General features: G+C 35.6%; 1 protein-coding gene across 3 annotated transcripts in view; it reads right to left on the reverse strand.

Annotated features, from left to right (window-relative positions):
• Window positions 1-1,528: 1,528 nt before the first annotated feature.
• The window catches only part of SEC22A (SEC22 homolog A, vesicle trafficking protein), a 79,414-nt gene continuing 61,109 nt past the window's right edge, over window positions 1,529-19,833 (reverse strand). For 2 of the 3 annotated variants that reach the window (XM_036744472.1, XM_036744473.1), the window contains exon 7: window positions 1,529-5,714. In XM_036744472.1, coding sequence (XP_036600367.1) covers window positions 5,514-5,714 — 201 coding nt within the window. In that variant the 3' untranslated portion in view covers window positions 1,529-5,513. The remainder of the gene's footprint in view (window positions 5,715-19,833) is intronic. The other variant, XR_005009566.1, reaches the window with a different exon arrangement.

Raw genomic sequence — 19,833 nt, forward strand, 5'->3', positions numbered from 1 at the left:
GTATTTAACTGACATTTTAAAGAGGGTTCTAGAGATACAGGGGGACCTTCATTGAGGTAATAATTGTTATATAAAATCCTAAGAAAGCAAATGACAAAACTTAAAAACTGATTCCTATTTTGAATGCTAGGAGCCCTAATGAAGCCAACTCCTTAATTGATCGTTTGTATAGATTTGAATTTCCATACACTGGCTCTGTTTAAAGCAGATTCTCCCAGTAATAACTTTAGTCATAGCTACTATTATATGGGACTATATATTATATAGGACTATCACCTAAAACTAGAATACTAAAATAATTCCCAAAATATAACATAACAATATAACATCTGAACAACCCAGCTGAGTTTTAACTTCGTATCCTGGATCACTAAGTGATTAATTATATGATTAACTATATATCTATATTATTTGTATAAATAAATGATTTCAAAGTTAGATTAGAAACTACCTATCCCAGAATACCATCTGTCCTAAATTATTACACTACTTTAACACTTTACATTATACTTGCTCATACATACCTTAAGAAATTGTTTGAGGTTCCTTGTATATTTGTTCTCATGTCTATAGCCCAAAGTTTTTTGGGGGGGTGGAAGTGTGGGGGGAGGTGAAAGGAGGTATCTGAATTTATGACTTCATCATTGGAGAACTCATAGTACTGAAACTCCCTCCAACATCTGAAACTCATGTATAACTTAACATGACTTGCCTGGGCCACTGAGATGATTTGCTCATTGTTACGGAGTGAATGTGGATCAGAGGCAAGGTACTATTTATTGATATAAGGAGAAAATTTTAGGCGTGACTCCAAAGCTTCCCATTTTCTTGTCCATGTCTGCTGCACTTGCTCTTTGCCCGGATTTTGTACCTAGACTCTCAATTTATAATGCTAAATAAAATAACAGAAATTCAGCACTGGAACCTCAGATGTCAGCTAGGTCACCCCTACCTGAAGCAGGAATCCCCATATACCACAGTATTCCTAATAGGTGGTTATTCCACCTCTGCTTAAAGACTTCCAGTGAAAAGGCAATTAACTTGCATAATACCCACTGCAACATAATGGCTGTATTTTCTTCTACAAGCTCGTTCGTACGAAGCTTTCTTTTGGGGAGCTAAGGAGGTTCAAAGTATGTGGTACAATGCCTCGATTCCTCTTCTGAGTGATTTTTTTGTGTGTGACAAGAAGGACATGAAGATGAGAGGTAAATCAGGCAAGGGGAAAATGATTGAAATGTACCTAAAATTAATGACAATGATGGAAGAGAAAGAAAGTCCCACCATGGGAAATGACATTCCCCAAACAGTTTTACTACCAAACTAATTCTAAAAACTACTGACAATGCTAGATTACTGAACTAAATGAGCTCCTTAATAGCTAGCCCTGCTCTTCCCTTGAATGTTAATACTACACCTGTTACAGTGAAGACCATTTATGATGTACCAATACTGCCAACTGAGAGTAGTGTGACTATATACTGGGTGCCAGTTTTCAATTCTATTCAGTTAATAAGAACAACAAAACAACGAGGCAACCAATCATTTTACTTTTAGCCATTTTGTATCACAATCCTACTCATGTTTTCACTTGTTAAAAAATAGAACCTGAAAAAGAACAATAAGTAATAAATCTTGAAGTGGCAGACTAAAATCTTAAGATTGTTGGAGGAGGCTTCAGAGATTAACTGGTCAAATCCCCTACCAAAGGCAGCAATCCCCTCGATAATAACCCCAACAAGTGATCATTTAGCCTCTGCTTTCGTAAACTGAGGGGGAGGGGATTACCTACCTAGTAGGACTTTCCATGATATGTTACTGAACAGCTCTGTTGCAAAAATTTTCTCCTTATATCAAGTTGAAATTGACCTTCAGGTATAATCTATCCTAGGTTTCTGGCCCTACGTTCTCCCTTTTGGAGCACCACAAAAGTTTAACCCGTTTCACATGGCAGTCCTTTAAATACCTGAAAGACAGTTATCATCTTCTCTTACTTAAACATTCTCTTCTCCAGATTAAACATGCCCAGTTCCTCACACGATACGACTTCTCTTTAGAAACTCAATACTCTACAAGAGTTACAAGCTCCCATTCAATTCACCATCCCAGAAAATTAATAGAGATGAAAACTATCCTCGACTTTGTAAAATTATAGCTAAATTCTCAACTGATACTCATTCACAAGACTTTTATGATCAGGAGATTTATTTCAACTTTCAGGCCAGCATGCTAAAATAAATTTAAACTCCACCTTTGCTGTGGTGGTGACGTTCTTACTGTGCTAGGAAAGAGGAAGATTACATTTTCTTAAAGACTGAAAAAAAAGGAAAGCATCAGCATAATCAAAAATAACAAAGTTTTAGGGAATCTTCTCAAAAGGCTTGTCTCTAGAGTGCAGCTATATGTCTAGTTTGGTTTGTGTAGAGTGGAGACAATTTCTAGAATAATTTCAGTCCTCTTTCACAGAACACAAAATTTTACTTCTAGGTCAACAGAACCAGGTTTTAAATAGCCAAAAAGAACAAGTAAAAGACAGTTTGGTTATATGTATACTAAGTAATTCCTACAGTCCAGGACAGGTCATCAGAGATGTTACTAATGCACAAAGGAACACAGGATAGATAAAAATTGTTTCCCTAGACCATTTTTGGCATGAGTTGCCTAATACCAGGAAGGGTGCCTTGTGGCCTGCATCTAAAGGGTGAAAAAGTATTCCGGCCTCTGTGCAACCTTGACAAGCTAGAGGCTTAATGGAGTTTCAGAGGCAACATAAAAGAAATGGGGCTCTGAATGTGATGCACTTTTCTAAGGTAGTTAATTTAAGTGAGCTAAGGCCTTCAACTCTGGAGTTAATTGAAGATAACATTTCATATATTTAAAAACTGTGATAAACACTCCTATTTTGCATTAACCTGGAGATGGAATAATTATATAGTAAAAATTCAAAGTTGAAGGAAAACATTCTTGGTCTCAAGGCAACAGTATTTATAGGAAGGAGATTTTCAATTTCTAACATACTTGCCCTAGTCAAGAGGATGGAGCTTACTACATACATGTGGAAGCCCAGAAATGAAAATTCCTGAGTGCTGAGGTACCAGAGTAAACAAGGAACAGCTCTATTGAGCAAATAAGTTATATTATTGTCAGTTTTATGGAAAAATAAGAGTATTATTTATGCCATGACAGCAAAAATTATCTTGGACAATAAAAAGACCCTCAAGATACCCTAAATTAGAGGAAAACATATCAATACTTGGTGGAAGGAAGTATGGATTCATTGCTATCAAGCAGTGTAAATTCTCTAATTTTTACCAAGGAAAGATGCATTCTGTGAATACAACATTCATGACTCCCACTATAGTGGAAAGTCCTGAACCTGAAGCCATGAGACATGAAGGGTAATACTGGCTTAGTTACGAGGACCTTCAGGAAGTCACACAAATTTTTTGTATCTCAGTTTCCTCCTCTATACAATTTGGACAAACAATAACTATCTTCCATAACACACCTGGTAGTGTGAAGATGCTATAATAGAAATTGTTCTTAAAAGCAAAAGTACTATTAAAAACTGTAGGATAATTATTACAAATATTCAAGATATGTTATCAAGAGTCCAAGATTGCTCTGTATCCTTGGCAAAAATCTATTTTCCCCCAAAGAGTCACAGAATCCTGGACAACAAACCATCCCCAATTTGGCAGAAGCAAGAATGTTGGATGTATACAGAGTGATGTGGATACTGATGGATGAAAGAGGGAATCTTTCTGACATAAATAAAATTTTTAAAAAAATCTTTCTGTTTCAATTCTTGTTGAAAATCTTTATAAAATCTTATTGGTCGGTACATTTCTTTTTAAGTAAGTACAGCACAGTGAATATCACCTCCTGTTTCTTTGATGATTTATGATCTTGTAATGCCTCAGGGTCATGATTCTGAATGTCAATTCTTCTTGCACAATCTTGTAGTTATAAAAGAAGGGGTTGAATGCGTACAGACCTTAGCATATACCCTGCACTGCTTTTTCAAATAAATCCCTGATAACCGTTTTTCTTGTCATTTGCTTCTTTCACTTAGAAGTTGACTGCAGCAAAAAAAAAAAAAGTTCTGGTTAATTAAGGTTTATACTGTAATGTATATGATACGCATATAATAAAAATCCTTGGGTGGGTACCTGTAAAAGTACACCAACATATATAGAAGGACATAGTAATTAAAACCACCCAATGATGAATTTCCCTAAGTGTCCCAGTCTTACCTCAGCTTCTTTCTGCCATCTCATTTTACTTGCAAATATATCTTTTAACCAGCAGTATAAAGTCCATGATTTTTCAACATACTGAATTTTATGAAATTGTAGAATGTTAGAAATGAAAGAAACTTTGGAAATTCTCTCTTCCAGCCTCGCCCTCATTTTACAAATGAGTAAATAAGCCTAAAGAGGCAGGTACTTGCCAAAGGTCAGGGAGTGGCTGAGCCAGGATTTGAGCTTGAGTCTCTTGACTTCCACTCCAGTAACTTTCTGCTTTCTCAGGCTGCTACCTGCACATTTTCTGTTTGAAAACATTAGTTTCATTCTTTTAAAATGAGACATTCATGAATATGATTGCCAAAAGCAGGACTGATATCTCACGGATTTTACAACTGCAGGGAGCTTTTGTTTATGCCTGGATTAACAATAGAGAATTTCAAAGCATTTGGACATCTTTTACAATTTCATCTGGCAGGGTACTGAGGAGTTAGATAGTAGCACTGAAAGGTAATTACAGTTCTAGAGAAACAGAAGAACTTTCTGCCTTATAGTAAACTCTAATAAAACTTGGTAGTAATGGTCGCTTCCAAAATTATTCACAAGCAGCTTATAAACATCATTGTCTCCTTAAATATTTCTAAAGTTCTTGCCTTATCTTCAGAATTAGGTGGTTTCTACTGTTAAGGATTCATGTGAGAATTTAAAAGAATCAATAAAAAAACAACATTTAGACACACAAATGCACGTTTCTGTTAGTGTACGATCCAACACTGTGACATTTAGTAACCACTTTTGCATTTCAAATGTAAGTTTGCCAGTATGCCATAGCATCTTTTTATTTAATCTACACTACTGCCTCACAAAGGCAAAGACCAACGTTGGTACTGGTTCATACTTGGTGTGGAGAACTAGTACTATGTTCACGTTTTCACTGGATTTTTCAAAAAGGCTTATGTGCTGCTTGCTACTAGTTATCTTCCAAATTTACTTTGTCCATCCACATACTCAGCAGAGCAAAGAGGGGGCCTGTTTTCTTCGTGATGATGATCTCTCAGCCAGTAATATTTTCAAAGACTTCTGGAAGAATTCCATGGCAGATATACTCAGAGGCAGATTATGTTGTTTTCAAACAACAAAAAGTAAGGTGGAGACAGGAGGGAAAATGACGCTCCTCATGTCTGGTGAAAATCTTCCCCACTGATAGGCAGGAGGCTCTCTTGACCCTCTAGGCAGCTGTTGCAGGCAAATGTAGTCAGGCTTGTTTTAGACGTTATAATCTGGGGACTTGCCCTGGGGCTGCCTCAGCCAGATCTGTAGTGTCACAAACACTCCCACAGTCACATGAAAGAAAAGCTGCCAGAGGTTGCGGAGTTCATATAGATACATGTTGCATAGACAAATTAAGCCAAAAGTCAAGAAAGATTTTACATTCCTCCAGCCAGTGTAGTAGATGAGCAAATAACACTGTCCAAAAACAAAAATCGAAGACAATTATTATTGGTCAGGAAGAGATCTTTCAGCAACCAAAATGCAATAGGCCAGCATATAATAATAGTCATAATAACGGTCAACACTGACATAACACTTTAAGGTTTACCAAGTACTTTACAAATATTGTATATCATTTTATCCTCACAATAACCCTGCGAGGCACATGCTGGTATTATCACCTCCATTTTACAGATGAAGAAACTGATGCTGAGAGAGGTTAAGTGATCTTTCCAGAGTCACACAGCTAGTAAGTGTTTGAGGTAGGATTTGACCTCAAGTCTTCTGACTCCAAGTCCAACACTCTATTGCCTAAGCCTTGCAGTTGCCTTGTGGATAAACAAGATATATCATTCAGTGGTGAATCAATTTAAGAGAGCTAAATCACTGTCTTAAAAACTCCATAGCTAACAGAAAAGACAGTATTTTCTTTTATCCTCTTCACTTTTCTAAAGGAAAAAATGCCAAGTACAATATTTAAGAAATCTCCACAAGCAGGCTGAGCAAACCTCCCGGGATGGTGGGCTACTAGGCCTGTATATCCAAGGGCCGAGCCCATGCTGCTCCTTCCTCTCTACCCTCAACCCAGAAAAGTATAAAAAGTGTGTTTTACAAATACGTATATTCATACACACTATGCCTACACACATGCAGACATACATGCATGTATACTTTTTAAACAAAATGTTGGTGAGAATGAACATGCTATTCTAAAGGTCAATTATATATCCTCACCACTTTCAAGGCTTAACATGGCACAATAAGACCTCCACTCAAAGTAAGTGCATTCCCAAGAACCCTCTGTATATGCTGGTGTACATATATACTTGTACATATTTGTAATCATATAACAAATGACAACGGAGAGAATCTTAAGCAACTCAACCAACTTCCAGAAAAATTTAAAATTTACCAGAAGAGATAAAATGTCACTATGTGATATTACAAAGCATCACATGAAAGAAGGCAATGCTCCTGCGCTAAATTGAACGCTGGCTTCAGAAAAAAAAACTAAGTAGAAGTGAATATCCTAGAGTGGACATAAGAGACTAAAATGCCTTGTGAAAAACTAAGAATGAAGCAGTGATAATTCAGAAACATACCATGTTGAACTGATTCATGGGTTGTTGTGGTCAAAAGTATGTACAAAAATTACCAAGTAAGAAACTGGAGGAACTGTGGTCTCAAATGGTGGCCACACTGATGAATCACTGATACACCAAAATACCAAAGTAAAAGCTGACTCAGTTCTGATAAAAAATTAGAACTGATTAAGAAACATATTACAATTCAAGTAAACTGAATTTTGCAATTAATTATATCTGTGAGAACACAATTATTAACCTGTTTAACCCAATATCTTTTCTTCTTGTTACACACACACACACACACACACACAGAGTAAATATATGTGGGTAATTAAATGGTGCAGTGAATAGAGTGCTAGGCCTGGAATCAGCAAGTCTCATCTTCCTGAGTTTAAATCTGGCATCAGACACTTCCTAGCTGTATGATCCTGGACAAGCAGATTAACCCTGAACTACTGTAAAATGAGTTGGAGAAGGAAATGGCAAACCATTCCAGTACCTTTGCCAAGAAAACCCCAAATGAGGTCATGAACAGTCAGACACGACTGAAAAGACTGTATAATGCATATATAACATTCCCACATATACTTCATATACATATTCATTTACATATATACATACTTCTACATACACAAAGACACACTGTATCCATAGGCACATGTTGTGTATACAATTTACATGCACATAAGTACATATGCATTGGTATTTAAGTTTTATACATGCCTTTTATTTTCAAATGCAGCCATGTCCCCCACCCCAAAACCTACTTGAATTCTTTTAAAAATTTTTTTACTGATTTTGAACTTAAATACAAAAAGAAAAAAAGAACATTTCCATGTACACAGCACAACATAAAATGAGTATTCAATATAAAATCATGACTTTCCATTTCATACTGTTTTAAAAAAAACAACTACATAATAAATACTACAATTTACCCTGCTTTTCTGTGCTTCCTTCTAAATTTCCTTTGGTTCCCTTCGTAGGTCCTTTATACTTGATTTGTGTCAAAAAGACACAGTTGTTCAAAACCATTCTTAGAACAATACTGTTGTTACTGTGTACAATGTTCTCTTGGTTTTGCTCATCTGACTCTTCATTATTTCATGCAAATCTTCCACGTTTTTCTAAAATCACCCAGTTCATCATTTCTTATGGTACAGTAGTATTTCATCACAATCATATACCACAACTTGTTTGGCTATTCCCCCGCTGACGGGCATCCCCACAATTTATAGTTCTTTGCCACCACAAAGAGAGTTGCTATAAATATTTTAGAATATATGAGTTCTTTTCCTTTTCCCCCAATCACCTGGGGAAGCAGACCTAATAGCAAAGTTGATAGGTTAAAGGGTATACAAAGTTTATAATTCTTTGGGCATAATTTCAGATTTCTCTCCAAAATGGCTGAATCAATTCACAATTCCACCAACAGTGAATCAGTGTCTCAACTTTTTCACATCCCCTCCAACATTTGTCACTTTCCCCTTCTATCATGTTAGTCAATCTGATAAGTGTAAAATGAGATCTCAAAGTGTTTTATTTGTATTTCTCTAAGCAATAGTGATTTGGAGCATTTTTTCATATGACTATATATACTTCTGATTTCTTCATTGAAAAACTGCCCTTTCATATCCGTTGACCATTTGTCCATTTAGGAATTACTCATATTTTTAAAAACTTGAGACCTTTATCTGAAAAATTGTCTATAAAGATTTTCTCCCAATTTTCTGTTTTCCTTATAATCTTGGCTACATTGGTTTTATTTGTACAAAACCCTCTTAATTTAATGCAATTGAAATTATCCATTTTACATCTTACAATCTCTTATCTCTTGTTTATTCATAAATTGTTCTCCCATCCATAGGTCTGATAGGTAGTATGTTGCATGTTCTTCTAATTTTCTTACATCTCCCTTTATATCTAGGTCATGAATCTATTTTGACCTTATCTTGGTAAATTGTTTAAGATATTGGTCTATGCTGAATTTCTGCCAGACTTCTGTCTAGCTTTCCCAACAATTTTTTTTTTACCAGATAATGAATTCTTATCCCCAAAGCTTAAATCTTTACATCTATCAAATTGAAAGGTTACTATAGTTATTTGCTACTGTGTATTTTTTATGTCTACATGGATCCACTTCTATTTTTTAGCCGATACCAGGTAGTTTTGATAATTACTGTCTTATAGTTTAAAATCTGGTACTGCTAAGCTTCCTTCCTTTACTTTTTTTTTCAATAATTCCTTTGATATTCTTGAACTTTTGTTCTTCCAAATGAATTTTGTTATGATTTTTTTCTAGTACAGTGAAAACATTTTTTGGTAATAGGTAAACTAGTCATTTTTATTATATTGACTCTGCCTACCCATGTTCAGTATTTCTCCAATTATTTAAATCTGATTTTATTTGTATAAAATGTGTTGTATAATTACATTTTATAGTTCTGGCAGGTATTTTATACTACCTACACTTATTTTAAATGAGGTACCTCTTATTATCCCTTCTTGCACAGTTTTGTTGGTGATATGTAGAAATGCTGGTTATTTATGTGGGTTTCCTTGATATCATGCTACTCTGTTAAAAATTATTGTTTCCACTAACTTTTTATTTGACTCTTTAAGAGTTTCCAAGTACATCATCATATCATCTGCAAAAAGAGTTTTATTACCTCACTGACCATTCTGATTCCTTCAATTTCCTTTTCTATTGCTATTGTCAAGATTTCCAATACAATATTGACTAATGTTGGCAACAGTGGGCATATTTGTTTCACTCCTGATCTTACTGGGAAGGTTTCTACCTTATCTCCATTACAAATAATGCTTGCTGATCGTTTTAGGTAGATGTTTCTTATCATTTTGAGGAAAAATGCTTTCAAGTATTTTTAATGGAAATAAGTGTTATATTTTACCAAAAGCTTTTTCTGCATCCATCAATATAATCGTATGTTTTTTGTTACTTTTGTTATTGATATAAATAATTACGTTAATAGTTCTCCTTATGTTATAAAAACCATCCCCACATTCCTGGTATAAATCCCACTTGGTTACAATGGGATTTTTTAAAATTTGTTCTTTTTCTAGTTTTTTTTTTTAATTGCATATGTAATTCATTGGCCTGCTCTTTCTCTATTTTGTTGATACAAGCATTTAGAGATACAAATTTTCTTCTGACTACTGCTTTTGCTGCATCCCATAGGTTCTGATGTGTTGTCTCACTACTGTCATTCTCTTTAATGAAATTATTTCAATGATTTGCTCTTTAATCCACTCATACTTAAAGATCAGGTTTTTAGTCTCCAGTAAGTTTTTTATCTGTGTTATCACGGTCCCTTATTGAATATAATTTTTATTGCATTATGATCTGAAAAGGATGCATTTAATATTTCTGCTTTTCTGCATTTAACTATAAAGTTTTTACATTCTAATATATAGTCAGGTTTTGTAAAGGTTCTACTTATCACTGAAAAAGGTGTATTCCTTTATACTGGCATTCAATTCTCTCCAGATATCTGTCATATCTAGCTTACATAAGATTCTATTCGACCTTATTTTTTGGTTAGATTTCTCTAATTCTGAGAAGGGAAGGTTCAAGCCCCTCACTATTATAGTATTACTATCAATTTCTACCTCTAATTCATTTCAGTTTTCCTTTACAAATTTAGATGTTACAGCATTCCCTGCATCTAGGTCTAGTATTGATATTGCTTCGTTTTCTATGGTACCTTTTATCATACTTTCCCTGTTTATCTCTTAATTAAAACTATTTTCGGTTTAACTTTGTCTGAGATCATGATTACTACCTGGTATGTTTGGTTTTTTTTTTTTTACTTCAGCTAAACCATAATAAATTGTACTCTATTCTTTAAAATATATTCTTTCCCAGTTACATGTAAAGACAATTTTTAACATTCATTTTTTTAAAATTTTGAGTTCCAAATCTTTTCTCTCCTTTCCTTACTGCCCCCCTCCCTGATACAGTAAGTAATTTAATATAGGTTACATGTGTTCAATTATGCAAAATATATTACCACATTAGTCATGTTGTGAAAGACACAGACCCAAAGGGAAAAAAAAAACAAAAAGCAAAAATAGAAAGTGAAAAATGGTATGCTTGAATATGCATTCAGTCTTCATCAGTTCTTTCTCTAGAGGTGGATGGCATTTTTCAACATGAGTCCTTTGGAACTGTCTCAGATTCAGTATAGCTTTTGACAATACTGATCTCTCACTCCTAGGTAGTCTCTGCTCCTTCAGCTTTCATGACACTACTCTCTCCCAATTCTCTTCCTTCTTGTCTAACTATTCCTTCTAAATGTGCTTTTCTGGATCATCATCCATACTCTGCCTCCTTACCCTAGGTTTGTGTCCAAGGCTGTTTGGATCCTCTTATTCCTCTGCACTCTCTCTTGGAAATCTTATGACTTTCCATTGGTTCAGTTATTATCTCTGTGAACATACTCTCAAATCTATGAGTCCATCCTTAATATTTCTCCTAAGGTGTAGTCTTTTTTTTTTAAATGATTTAATATTTTATTTTCCCCCGATTACATGTAAAAACAATTTTTAACACTTGGGTTCTTGGGTTTTTTTCTTAAATTTTAAGTTCCAAATTCTCTCCCTTCCTCCCCAAGCAACTTGATAGAGGTTATACATGTCCAGACATGCAAAACATATTTCCATGTTAGTGCTGTTGTGAAAGAAAACATAGACATCAAAATACAGACAAAAAACCCCAATAAAAATAAAGAAAAAGTATGCTTCAATCTGTATTCAGACTCCATCAGTTCTTTCTCCCTAGAGATGGATAGCATTTTTCATCATAAGTCCTTTGGAATTGTCATGGATCACTCTATTGCTGGTATTTCTAATTTTTAAATTGGTCCCCACTCCTCTGCTACTGAACTCACCAGGAATGTGCTCATTTCTCTGTACCTACACCTCAGGACTGTGTGTGGTCAGCACAAGTGGGCCTGGCATCCTGTGACAGTGGAGGCTCTTCAATCTTCCCCTACTTAGCTATCCAATCCCCCAAACTGTCCTTGATGTGAAAGGTCTGGAAGCTGAGGCTACCTCTGGACCCAGCTGCCCAAAGGACTTGTTTGTCCAGCCAAACCTCTGCCAATGGAGGTTGGTTCTTTCCTAAGGTCCTTTCAAGTTGTCTTAGGAGAACAACAGCTTTACCCCAACTTTTAATTATTTCTGCCACTTAAAGTTCACTTTGGTATGATATTTTATCTTGTTTGTGGGAGAAATTTAGAGAGCCTGGCATTTCCTGTCTTATTCTGCCACCTTCCCAGAATCCTCTTCCTGAACTCTTGCTTACACCAAAAACAACTTTTTTTAAAAGTTAAACCCAACAAACTATGATCATGGCTTAAAATACATCCCAGGGGCTTTTCTTATATGATTGAAATCGCAGACACACAAATGACCAGATACCTTGCTTCTGCTTTGGAAGGGCAGTGACTAATCTTCTTTTGCCACTTCACATCCTCACCCATTTCAAGATTTGCTCCTGAGTGCAGAATAGAGTCATGTTTTACCTTTGTATCTCCACCCCCTAGTACAATGCCTTACACACAGTAGGTGATTTATGTTTGCTAGATGAGTGGAGGATGAAGTAGCTGTGCCTTGCTAATCTCCTCTGCCCTCCAGTGGTACCCACAGCTTGAGAAATGACAAAGTATGCATAAATTTTTCAGGTCTGCTCAAAAGTGCTTGGCAAAGATTCTGACGGACGGAGAAAATGAGATAATATTAGCATCTAGTAAACTGTGAGCCCCTAATGACCGTATACAATGAAAAAATATCAACATTATGTTTCTTCCCAGTAAGATTTGTTGTAAGAGATGTCATCTGACAAAATTATTATCTATTTCCCTCTCAAAAAAAAATAGAATACTTGGGAGGCATTGTTTTCATCACAATGCAACAATCTACCCAACATTTCTCCTATAGAGCATTTTGATTTGCTTCTTTAAAAGCAAAAAAAAATCTACAAATTATCTTAAGAAGAAATCAGGATTGCCAACTACAGAGATAAGATGTCATTCACAAAACTCTCAATTCACTGCAATCAAACTTGATAAATTTGGCAGCCTGGCAACTTCTGAAGATAACAGTAAATAAACTGGGAAAACAAAGATTGTAAAAAAGACAGTGAAAATTAAGTTTCATTTAGTATGTAGAACTAAAACTTTGTAGTGACCTTGCTGTTTGCTATCAGAAGAAGTGTGCCACTTATAAAAACCCATATCAAAAATAATGATTTTAGCCAGTGACAGGTAATGAATGCTTAAACTTGTATGTTATCTTCCACCTACAAACCAGGTGCTTCTTCTCCTGCCTTTTCTAATCCTGTAGGTATCATCATCTACTTAGCCAAGCTCCAAACCTCAGAATCATTTTTTACTCTCTTTCACTGAATTTCCAAAGCCAATCAGTCACCAAGTCCTGGGAATTCTTCCTTCACCACTTCTGCTCCTGTTCATTCTCACTACTATTACCCCGGTTTGGGCCTTTAATCTCTCCAGTCTATATCACTGTAAGAATCTCCAAATGGATCTTTTGGACTCTCATTTCTCTTGGCTCAATCCATCTTGCCTTCTATTGCTGAATGAAGGTTTCTAAAACACTTCTTGAATCAAAGAAACATTGAATTATGGAACCACAGAACATCACATCAGTGCTGGAAGAGCCTAATTTTTCCCCTCCAGATGCTCATCAATAGGGGAATAGCTAAACAAGTTGTAGTATATGACTGCAATGGAATACTATTGTGCTAAAAGAAATGATGAGCAGGCTGATTTCAGAAAAACCTGCAAAGACTTACATGAACTGATGCAAAGTGAAGTGAGCAGAACCAGGAAAACACTGTACATAGTAACAGAAATACTGTATGAATATCACCTGCGGATGACTTAGCTATTCGGAGCAATACAATGATCCAAAATAATTCCAAAGGATTCATGGTGAAAAATGCCATCCACCTCCAGAGAAAAAACTGATGGGAGTCTGAATGTAGAGCAAAGGACACTATTTTTTACTTAATTTTTTTCATGTTTTTTTTTCTTTTGATCTGTTTCTTTTTTCATAACATGACTAATACGATAATATGTTTTGCATGATTGAACAAGTATAACCTATATCAAATTGCTTATTTAGAGAGGAGGGAGTTGAAGGAGAAAGGGAGAAAACCTGGAACTCAAAAATATTTTAAAATGAATGTTAAAAATTATCTTTACATGTAATTGGGGAAAAATAAAATATTATTAAAGAAAAAATAAAAAATTATTCCCCTCCCCATTTTAAAGCTAATGACAATGAAGGACAATGACAATTATTGGTCCATGGTTACAAGTGAGCAGTAGAGCCAGGCCAAGACCCAGAGTTCCTCATTCCCAGTCCTCTGCTCCACTCAGAATACCATGACTTACCTAAATCATTTTATACTCTTCTTCAAAAATCTTCAGGGCTTTGCTGAGAAAACTCAAACTCCTCAACCATACATTCAGGACCCCTCAAGCATCTCTATCACTAATCTCACTGAACCAAACTGACTTATTCCTCAAATAATTCAAACTTTCATAGGGTTATAAAATCAGCTCAGGACATTAGAAATCACCTAATCCAATATCTTAATTTTTTTTTAAAGTTCTATTCATGCCTTTGGTTTTTACACACCTTGTTATTTCTGGATATATCTCACCCTTGGGATGCCATAGCATACACTCTCATCCAAAACCAGAACTGAACCCTTCTTTGTACCAAAGAAAAAGAAATTAGTGTATGATTCTGATAATGTGAAGGAAAGGAGGAATATATGTTTCATTACTTTAACCAGGACCATTACTGATATTTCAGTTACTCAGAGTTTGGCTTCCTTGTAGTGATCTTTTCATTTGCATGGCTATAGTTACGTATGTATATTGTTCTTTTGGTTCTACTCTTTTCACTCTGCATCAATTCATATTCCTGTGCTTCTCTGAATTCCTCATATTCATTATTTTTTGATGCACAGAAATATTGTATACATTCTTATGCTGCAGTTTTTTCAACCATTCAACTAATCACTGGGCACTCACTTTGTTTTCAGTTCTCTACTACCACAAACTGCGCTGCTAGGAATATGTGCAAATATGTGTACACATACACATATGTGTGTGTATATATGTGTGTGTTTATCCCAAGTAGTGTATTGCTGGGCCAAACGGTATAAACAGCAGTCACTTTTCTCATGTAATCCCAAACTGTTTCTGAGAATGACTAGAAAAATTCACAGTTCCACCAGCATATACTGTTCCCATTTTTTTTGTCAACTTTGTCAATTTACAAGTCATAAGGTAAAATCTGAGTTGTTTTAATTTGCATTTCTATTAATAGTGATTTGAAGCAATTTTTCATATGGTCATTGATAGTTTGGAATTCTTTCTTTGAAAACTATTCATTCATATGTTTGTTTGTTTTTTTACCACTCATCTACTGGTGAACAGCTCTTCCTCATTTTATGGATGAAGAAGCTGAAGCTCAGACAGATGAAGTTATTTGCCCCTGTCAGAAAAGTTGTGAACCAAGTTTCCAATCCAGGTCTCATGAAGCCAAATCAAATGTTCTTTCTACCACTGAGAGACCTCAGTTCAAATCCTGTCTCAGATACTAGTTGTGTGAAACATGGGCAAGCTGCTTGACCTTTATAAGCTTCAATTTCCTTCTCAATAAAACAACACCGATCTCGAAGGCTTATTGTTAGGATCCAGTGAGATAATATATGTAGTATACTTTTGGAACCGTAAAGCACTACACAAGTGTAAGATATCATCACCATCCCATGCTGTCTATCACGTATCTGCAGGCCTCTGTACTCAAACTGGTCCTACTGTGGTATGCTCCTAACCCCTCTGTATTAAAATCTAACCCACACTCAATGGTCCAGCTCAGGTACCCCCTCCTCTGTGAAAGCCTCCTTGACCACCTCAGCCAGGAGTGAGCACTCAGTGCAGTATATGGGAAAGACCTCAGAGTCAAGAAAGCTGCTAAGAGCCTTTGCTTGGCTATTAAATACTTGTGTGACTTTAGGCAAGTCATTTTCCTCAGCAGTCTTTCATTTCCCATTTGTAAAAAAAAAAAAAAAAAAAGGAGTTGATAATCTCTAAGGTCCCTTCTGGTATTCCTTTAAACTACTGGAGCACTGTATTATTCATATGGCATTCATTGAATTACAAGTTCTGAGGGAAAGGACTATTTATATTTCTGTCATGTCCTCCACAATTTCTAACACAATACCTACCACATAACAGTAATGACAACAATAACTGCCACTGTTATTGTTCAACTGCATCCAACTCTTCATGACCCCATTTGGAGTTTTCTTGACAAAGATACTGGAGTGGCTTACCATTTCTTTCTCCAGCTCATTTTTCAGATAAGCAAACTGAGGCAAAAAGGGTTAAATGACTTTGCCAAGGTCACACAACTAGTAAGTGTCTGAGGCCAGATTTGAATTCAGAAAGCTGAATCTTCCTGACTCCAGGCTCAGCACTCTGCCCATTGGGCCACCTAGCTGCTCTAATAATAATAATAATGATAATAATAATAATAATAATAATAATGATAGTAACTTATATGTATCACTTTAAAACTTATCTACCTATAACACTTTACTCAGCCATCAGCCATATATATATATATATAGATAGATAGATATAAATATATCTATATAGATGACCAATAAATATATACAGAATTGCTGATTGACTGTTTTCCTAAACAAACTGATAAAGATGAAGAAGATTTTATAATTGTTTTAGGAATCATCTCAGAGAGATTTTTTTAAAAAGGTAAAGGACCTATTTGTACAAAAATATTTATAGCAGCTCTTTTTGTAGTGGCAAAGAATTAGAAATTGAGGGTGCCCTTCAATTGGGGAATGGCTGAACAAGTTGTGGTATATGATTGTAATGGAATACTACTGTGATATAGGAAATGATTTCAGAAAATCTGTTAAGACTTATATGAACTGATGCAAAGTGAAGTGAGTAAAATTAGGAGAATATTGTACACAGCAACAGCAATACTGTACAATGATCAACTGTGAATGATTTAGTTATTCGCAGCAATACAATGACCCAAGATAATTCCAAAGGACAAAGGACTGATGACTAATATGGTAATGTGTTTTGCATGATTCAACAGATAGAACCTATCTCAAATTCAGTCTTAGGGCTATAAAAATATGCTCCCCTCACTCAGCATCAGCTCATATAAGTCTTTCCAGGTTATACTGAAGTCTGTCTGCTCCTCATTTCTTATAGCAAATTAGTATTCCATTACGATATAGCACAATTTGTTTAGCCATTCCCCAATTGATGGACATCCCCTTGATTTCCAATTCTTTGCCACCACAAAAAGAGCTGCTATCAATATTTTTGTACATACGGGTCACTTTCCAACTTCTTTGATCTCTTTGGGATATAGCCCTAGAAGTGCTATTGCTGGGTCAAAGGGTATGCATATTTTTATAGCCCTTTGGGCATAGTTCCAAATTGCTCTCCAGAATGGTTGGATCAATTCACAACTCCACCAACAATGTAACAATGTTCCAATTTTCTCACATCCTCTCCAGCATTTATCATTTTCCCGTTTTGTCACGTTAGCCAATCTGACAGGACAGATATGGTACCTAAGGGCTGTTTTGATTTGCATTTCTCTAATCAATAGAGATTTAGGGCATTTTTTTTCATATGACTATAGATATCTTTAATTTCTTCCTCTGAAAACTGCCTGTTCATATCCTTTGATCAGCTGTCAATTGGAGACTTTCTAGTCTTCTTACACCTTATTCCTTAAGTGACACTGACTTCCAGGCTGTTCCACTAACATGACACTCCAACTCTTAGCTCTGGGTATCTTCTCCGGTTGTTTCCCCATGCCTGCTACATTCTTCCTCTTCTGCTCCAACTACTGTCCTCCCTGGCTTCCTTTCAGTCTTAACTAAAATCCAACCTTCTAGAGCAAGCCTTCCCTAACCCCTCTTAATTCTAGGGCTTTCTGTCTTTTAATGATTTCTTATTTATCCTGTATTTAGCTTATTTCTACATATTTGTTTGTATGTTGCCTCCCCCAACTAGTGTGTAAGCTAGTTGAGGGCAAGGATCTTTTGCCTCTTTTTGTATTCCCAGAGTAACAAGCACTTAGTAAATGTTTATTTAATTGAATTATTATCATAAATGTTTATTTATGGACATTTATTAGGAGTAATATGCTAGAAATACAGAAAAGCATTAAATACTACCCTCCAGGAGTTTAGATTAAAAGATATTTACTCAAAAAGATAAATAGCAACAAAACAGATAATATTCTAAGTGACAAATGACTGGCCCAAGCAGTAATCATTTCAAGAGTTTAGAGGGGAGTGTGATCAATAGAAAGGTTTTCCTGGAAGAGGTAGGGATTAAGGAAGACCTAGAGGGAAGGTTAGGATTTAGATAAGAGATGACAAGGAATAACATTCCAGGTAGGAGAAATGGTGGGAGCTAAGTGATTAAAGTAGAAATATGTATGGCATACTTGATAAACAATAAGTAGGCAAGTTTGGATGAGTTGTGGGATTTGTTGTTTTAATCAGTGAGGTGGGGAATTTGGTGATCCCACTATACATTCCCTGATGCTGGCTAATCGGGATCCTACAAGACGTTCTTATGTTGTAGAATTAATATACTGTCATGAGTAAATCACTTAAATATTTGCCAAGAAATTAATATGTAAATACAGGCATAACATAAGCTATCATGAAGATAACCCAAGACGATATTCTACTAGGCTTGAATTCCTAGAGGAAAGGGAATTCAGTCATATATCTTTGTATTCCCAGAAGCTTAATAAATGAATGTGTTGTAAATGAATAAAGATAACATGATACAGTAGAAACAGTGCTGAATCTGGAGTCACAGTAAGTCAATGGTAAGCATTTATTAAGTGCTTACTACTATGTAGGGGGATTGTGCTAAATGCTGGGGATACAAAGCAAGGCAAAAAAACTATCCTTGTTCTGAAGGAGCTGACTTTCTAACTGGGGAGACAACATGCAAATAACTGTACATACAAGATATGTCTTTGTGTGTATATATAGAGAGAACATATATACCTCTATGTACATATGCACATATATGCACATATATTCACACTATATACAACATATATACCTCTCTCTATATGTATATATACAATACATGTGTACATACAGTGTAAATGGAGGATAATCTAAGCGGGAAGGCATGGAGGCAGGGGGAGGGAAAGAACTAGAAAGGACCTGAGTTCAAATCCTGTTTCTGCCACCTACTACTTATGTGTCACTGAGCAAACTAATTAACCTGTCCTGGCTTCTGTTGCCTTCTCTATAAAAGAATGGGGTTAGGCCTAGATAAGCTCCAATGTTCTTTCCAGCTCTTAGTCTGTGATACTGTGATCTGACACTATCACTGAAAACAGGCCTAGGTGTGTTTGTTTGGATTTACTTACTTGTGGATAATGACCTAACAGAACCTATTTATCCCATTTAGGTGCTAGGCTATTGTCATTAATAGCCTATGAGGATAATTCTATTCTCAAATGCTAGTAATCTGACAAATTCTTTTACCTCTCTGCACCTCAGTTTACTCATATTTAAAATGAGGAATCTGTACTTATCTCTAAAGTCCTTATCTAGGTTAAATAATATGCGACTCAAAGTTTACTTTGCATTTAAAGACTAACCATAATACAAATCATGCATGTGGCAATAGGAAATTATGTGTGTATGTACTTAAATGAACTGTTTGAAGAATCTAATATAAAAATTTATCTAGAACCCAAAACCTCAAATGGAGTCACAGAGTCAGACACAACTGAAACGACTCAACAAAAGTCTCAACTATATAGCAAGGTAATCCTTTTTAATTCTCCCTTATCAAGTCTCTAGCACACTCCCCAAAACACCTATTCCAAACCTTTTCTTCTCTCCCCACGGC

Source organism: Trichosurus vulpecula, chromosome 2 (assembly GCF_011100635.1).
Source record: "Trichosurus vulpecula isolate mTriVul1 chromosome 2, mTriVul1.pri, whole genome shotgun sequence".
Taxonomy (NCBI): Eukaryota; Metazoa; Chordata; class Mammalia; order Diprotodontia; family Phalangeridae; genus Trichosurus; species Trichosurus vulpecula.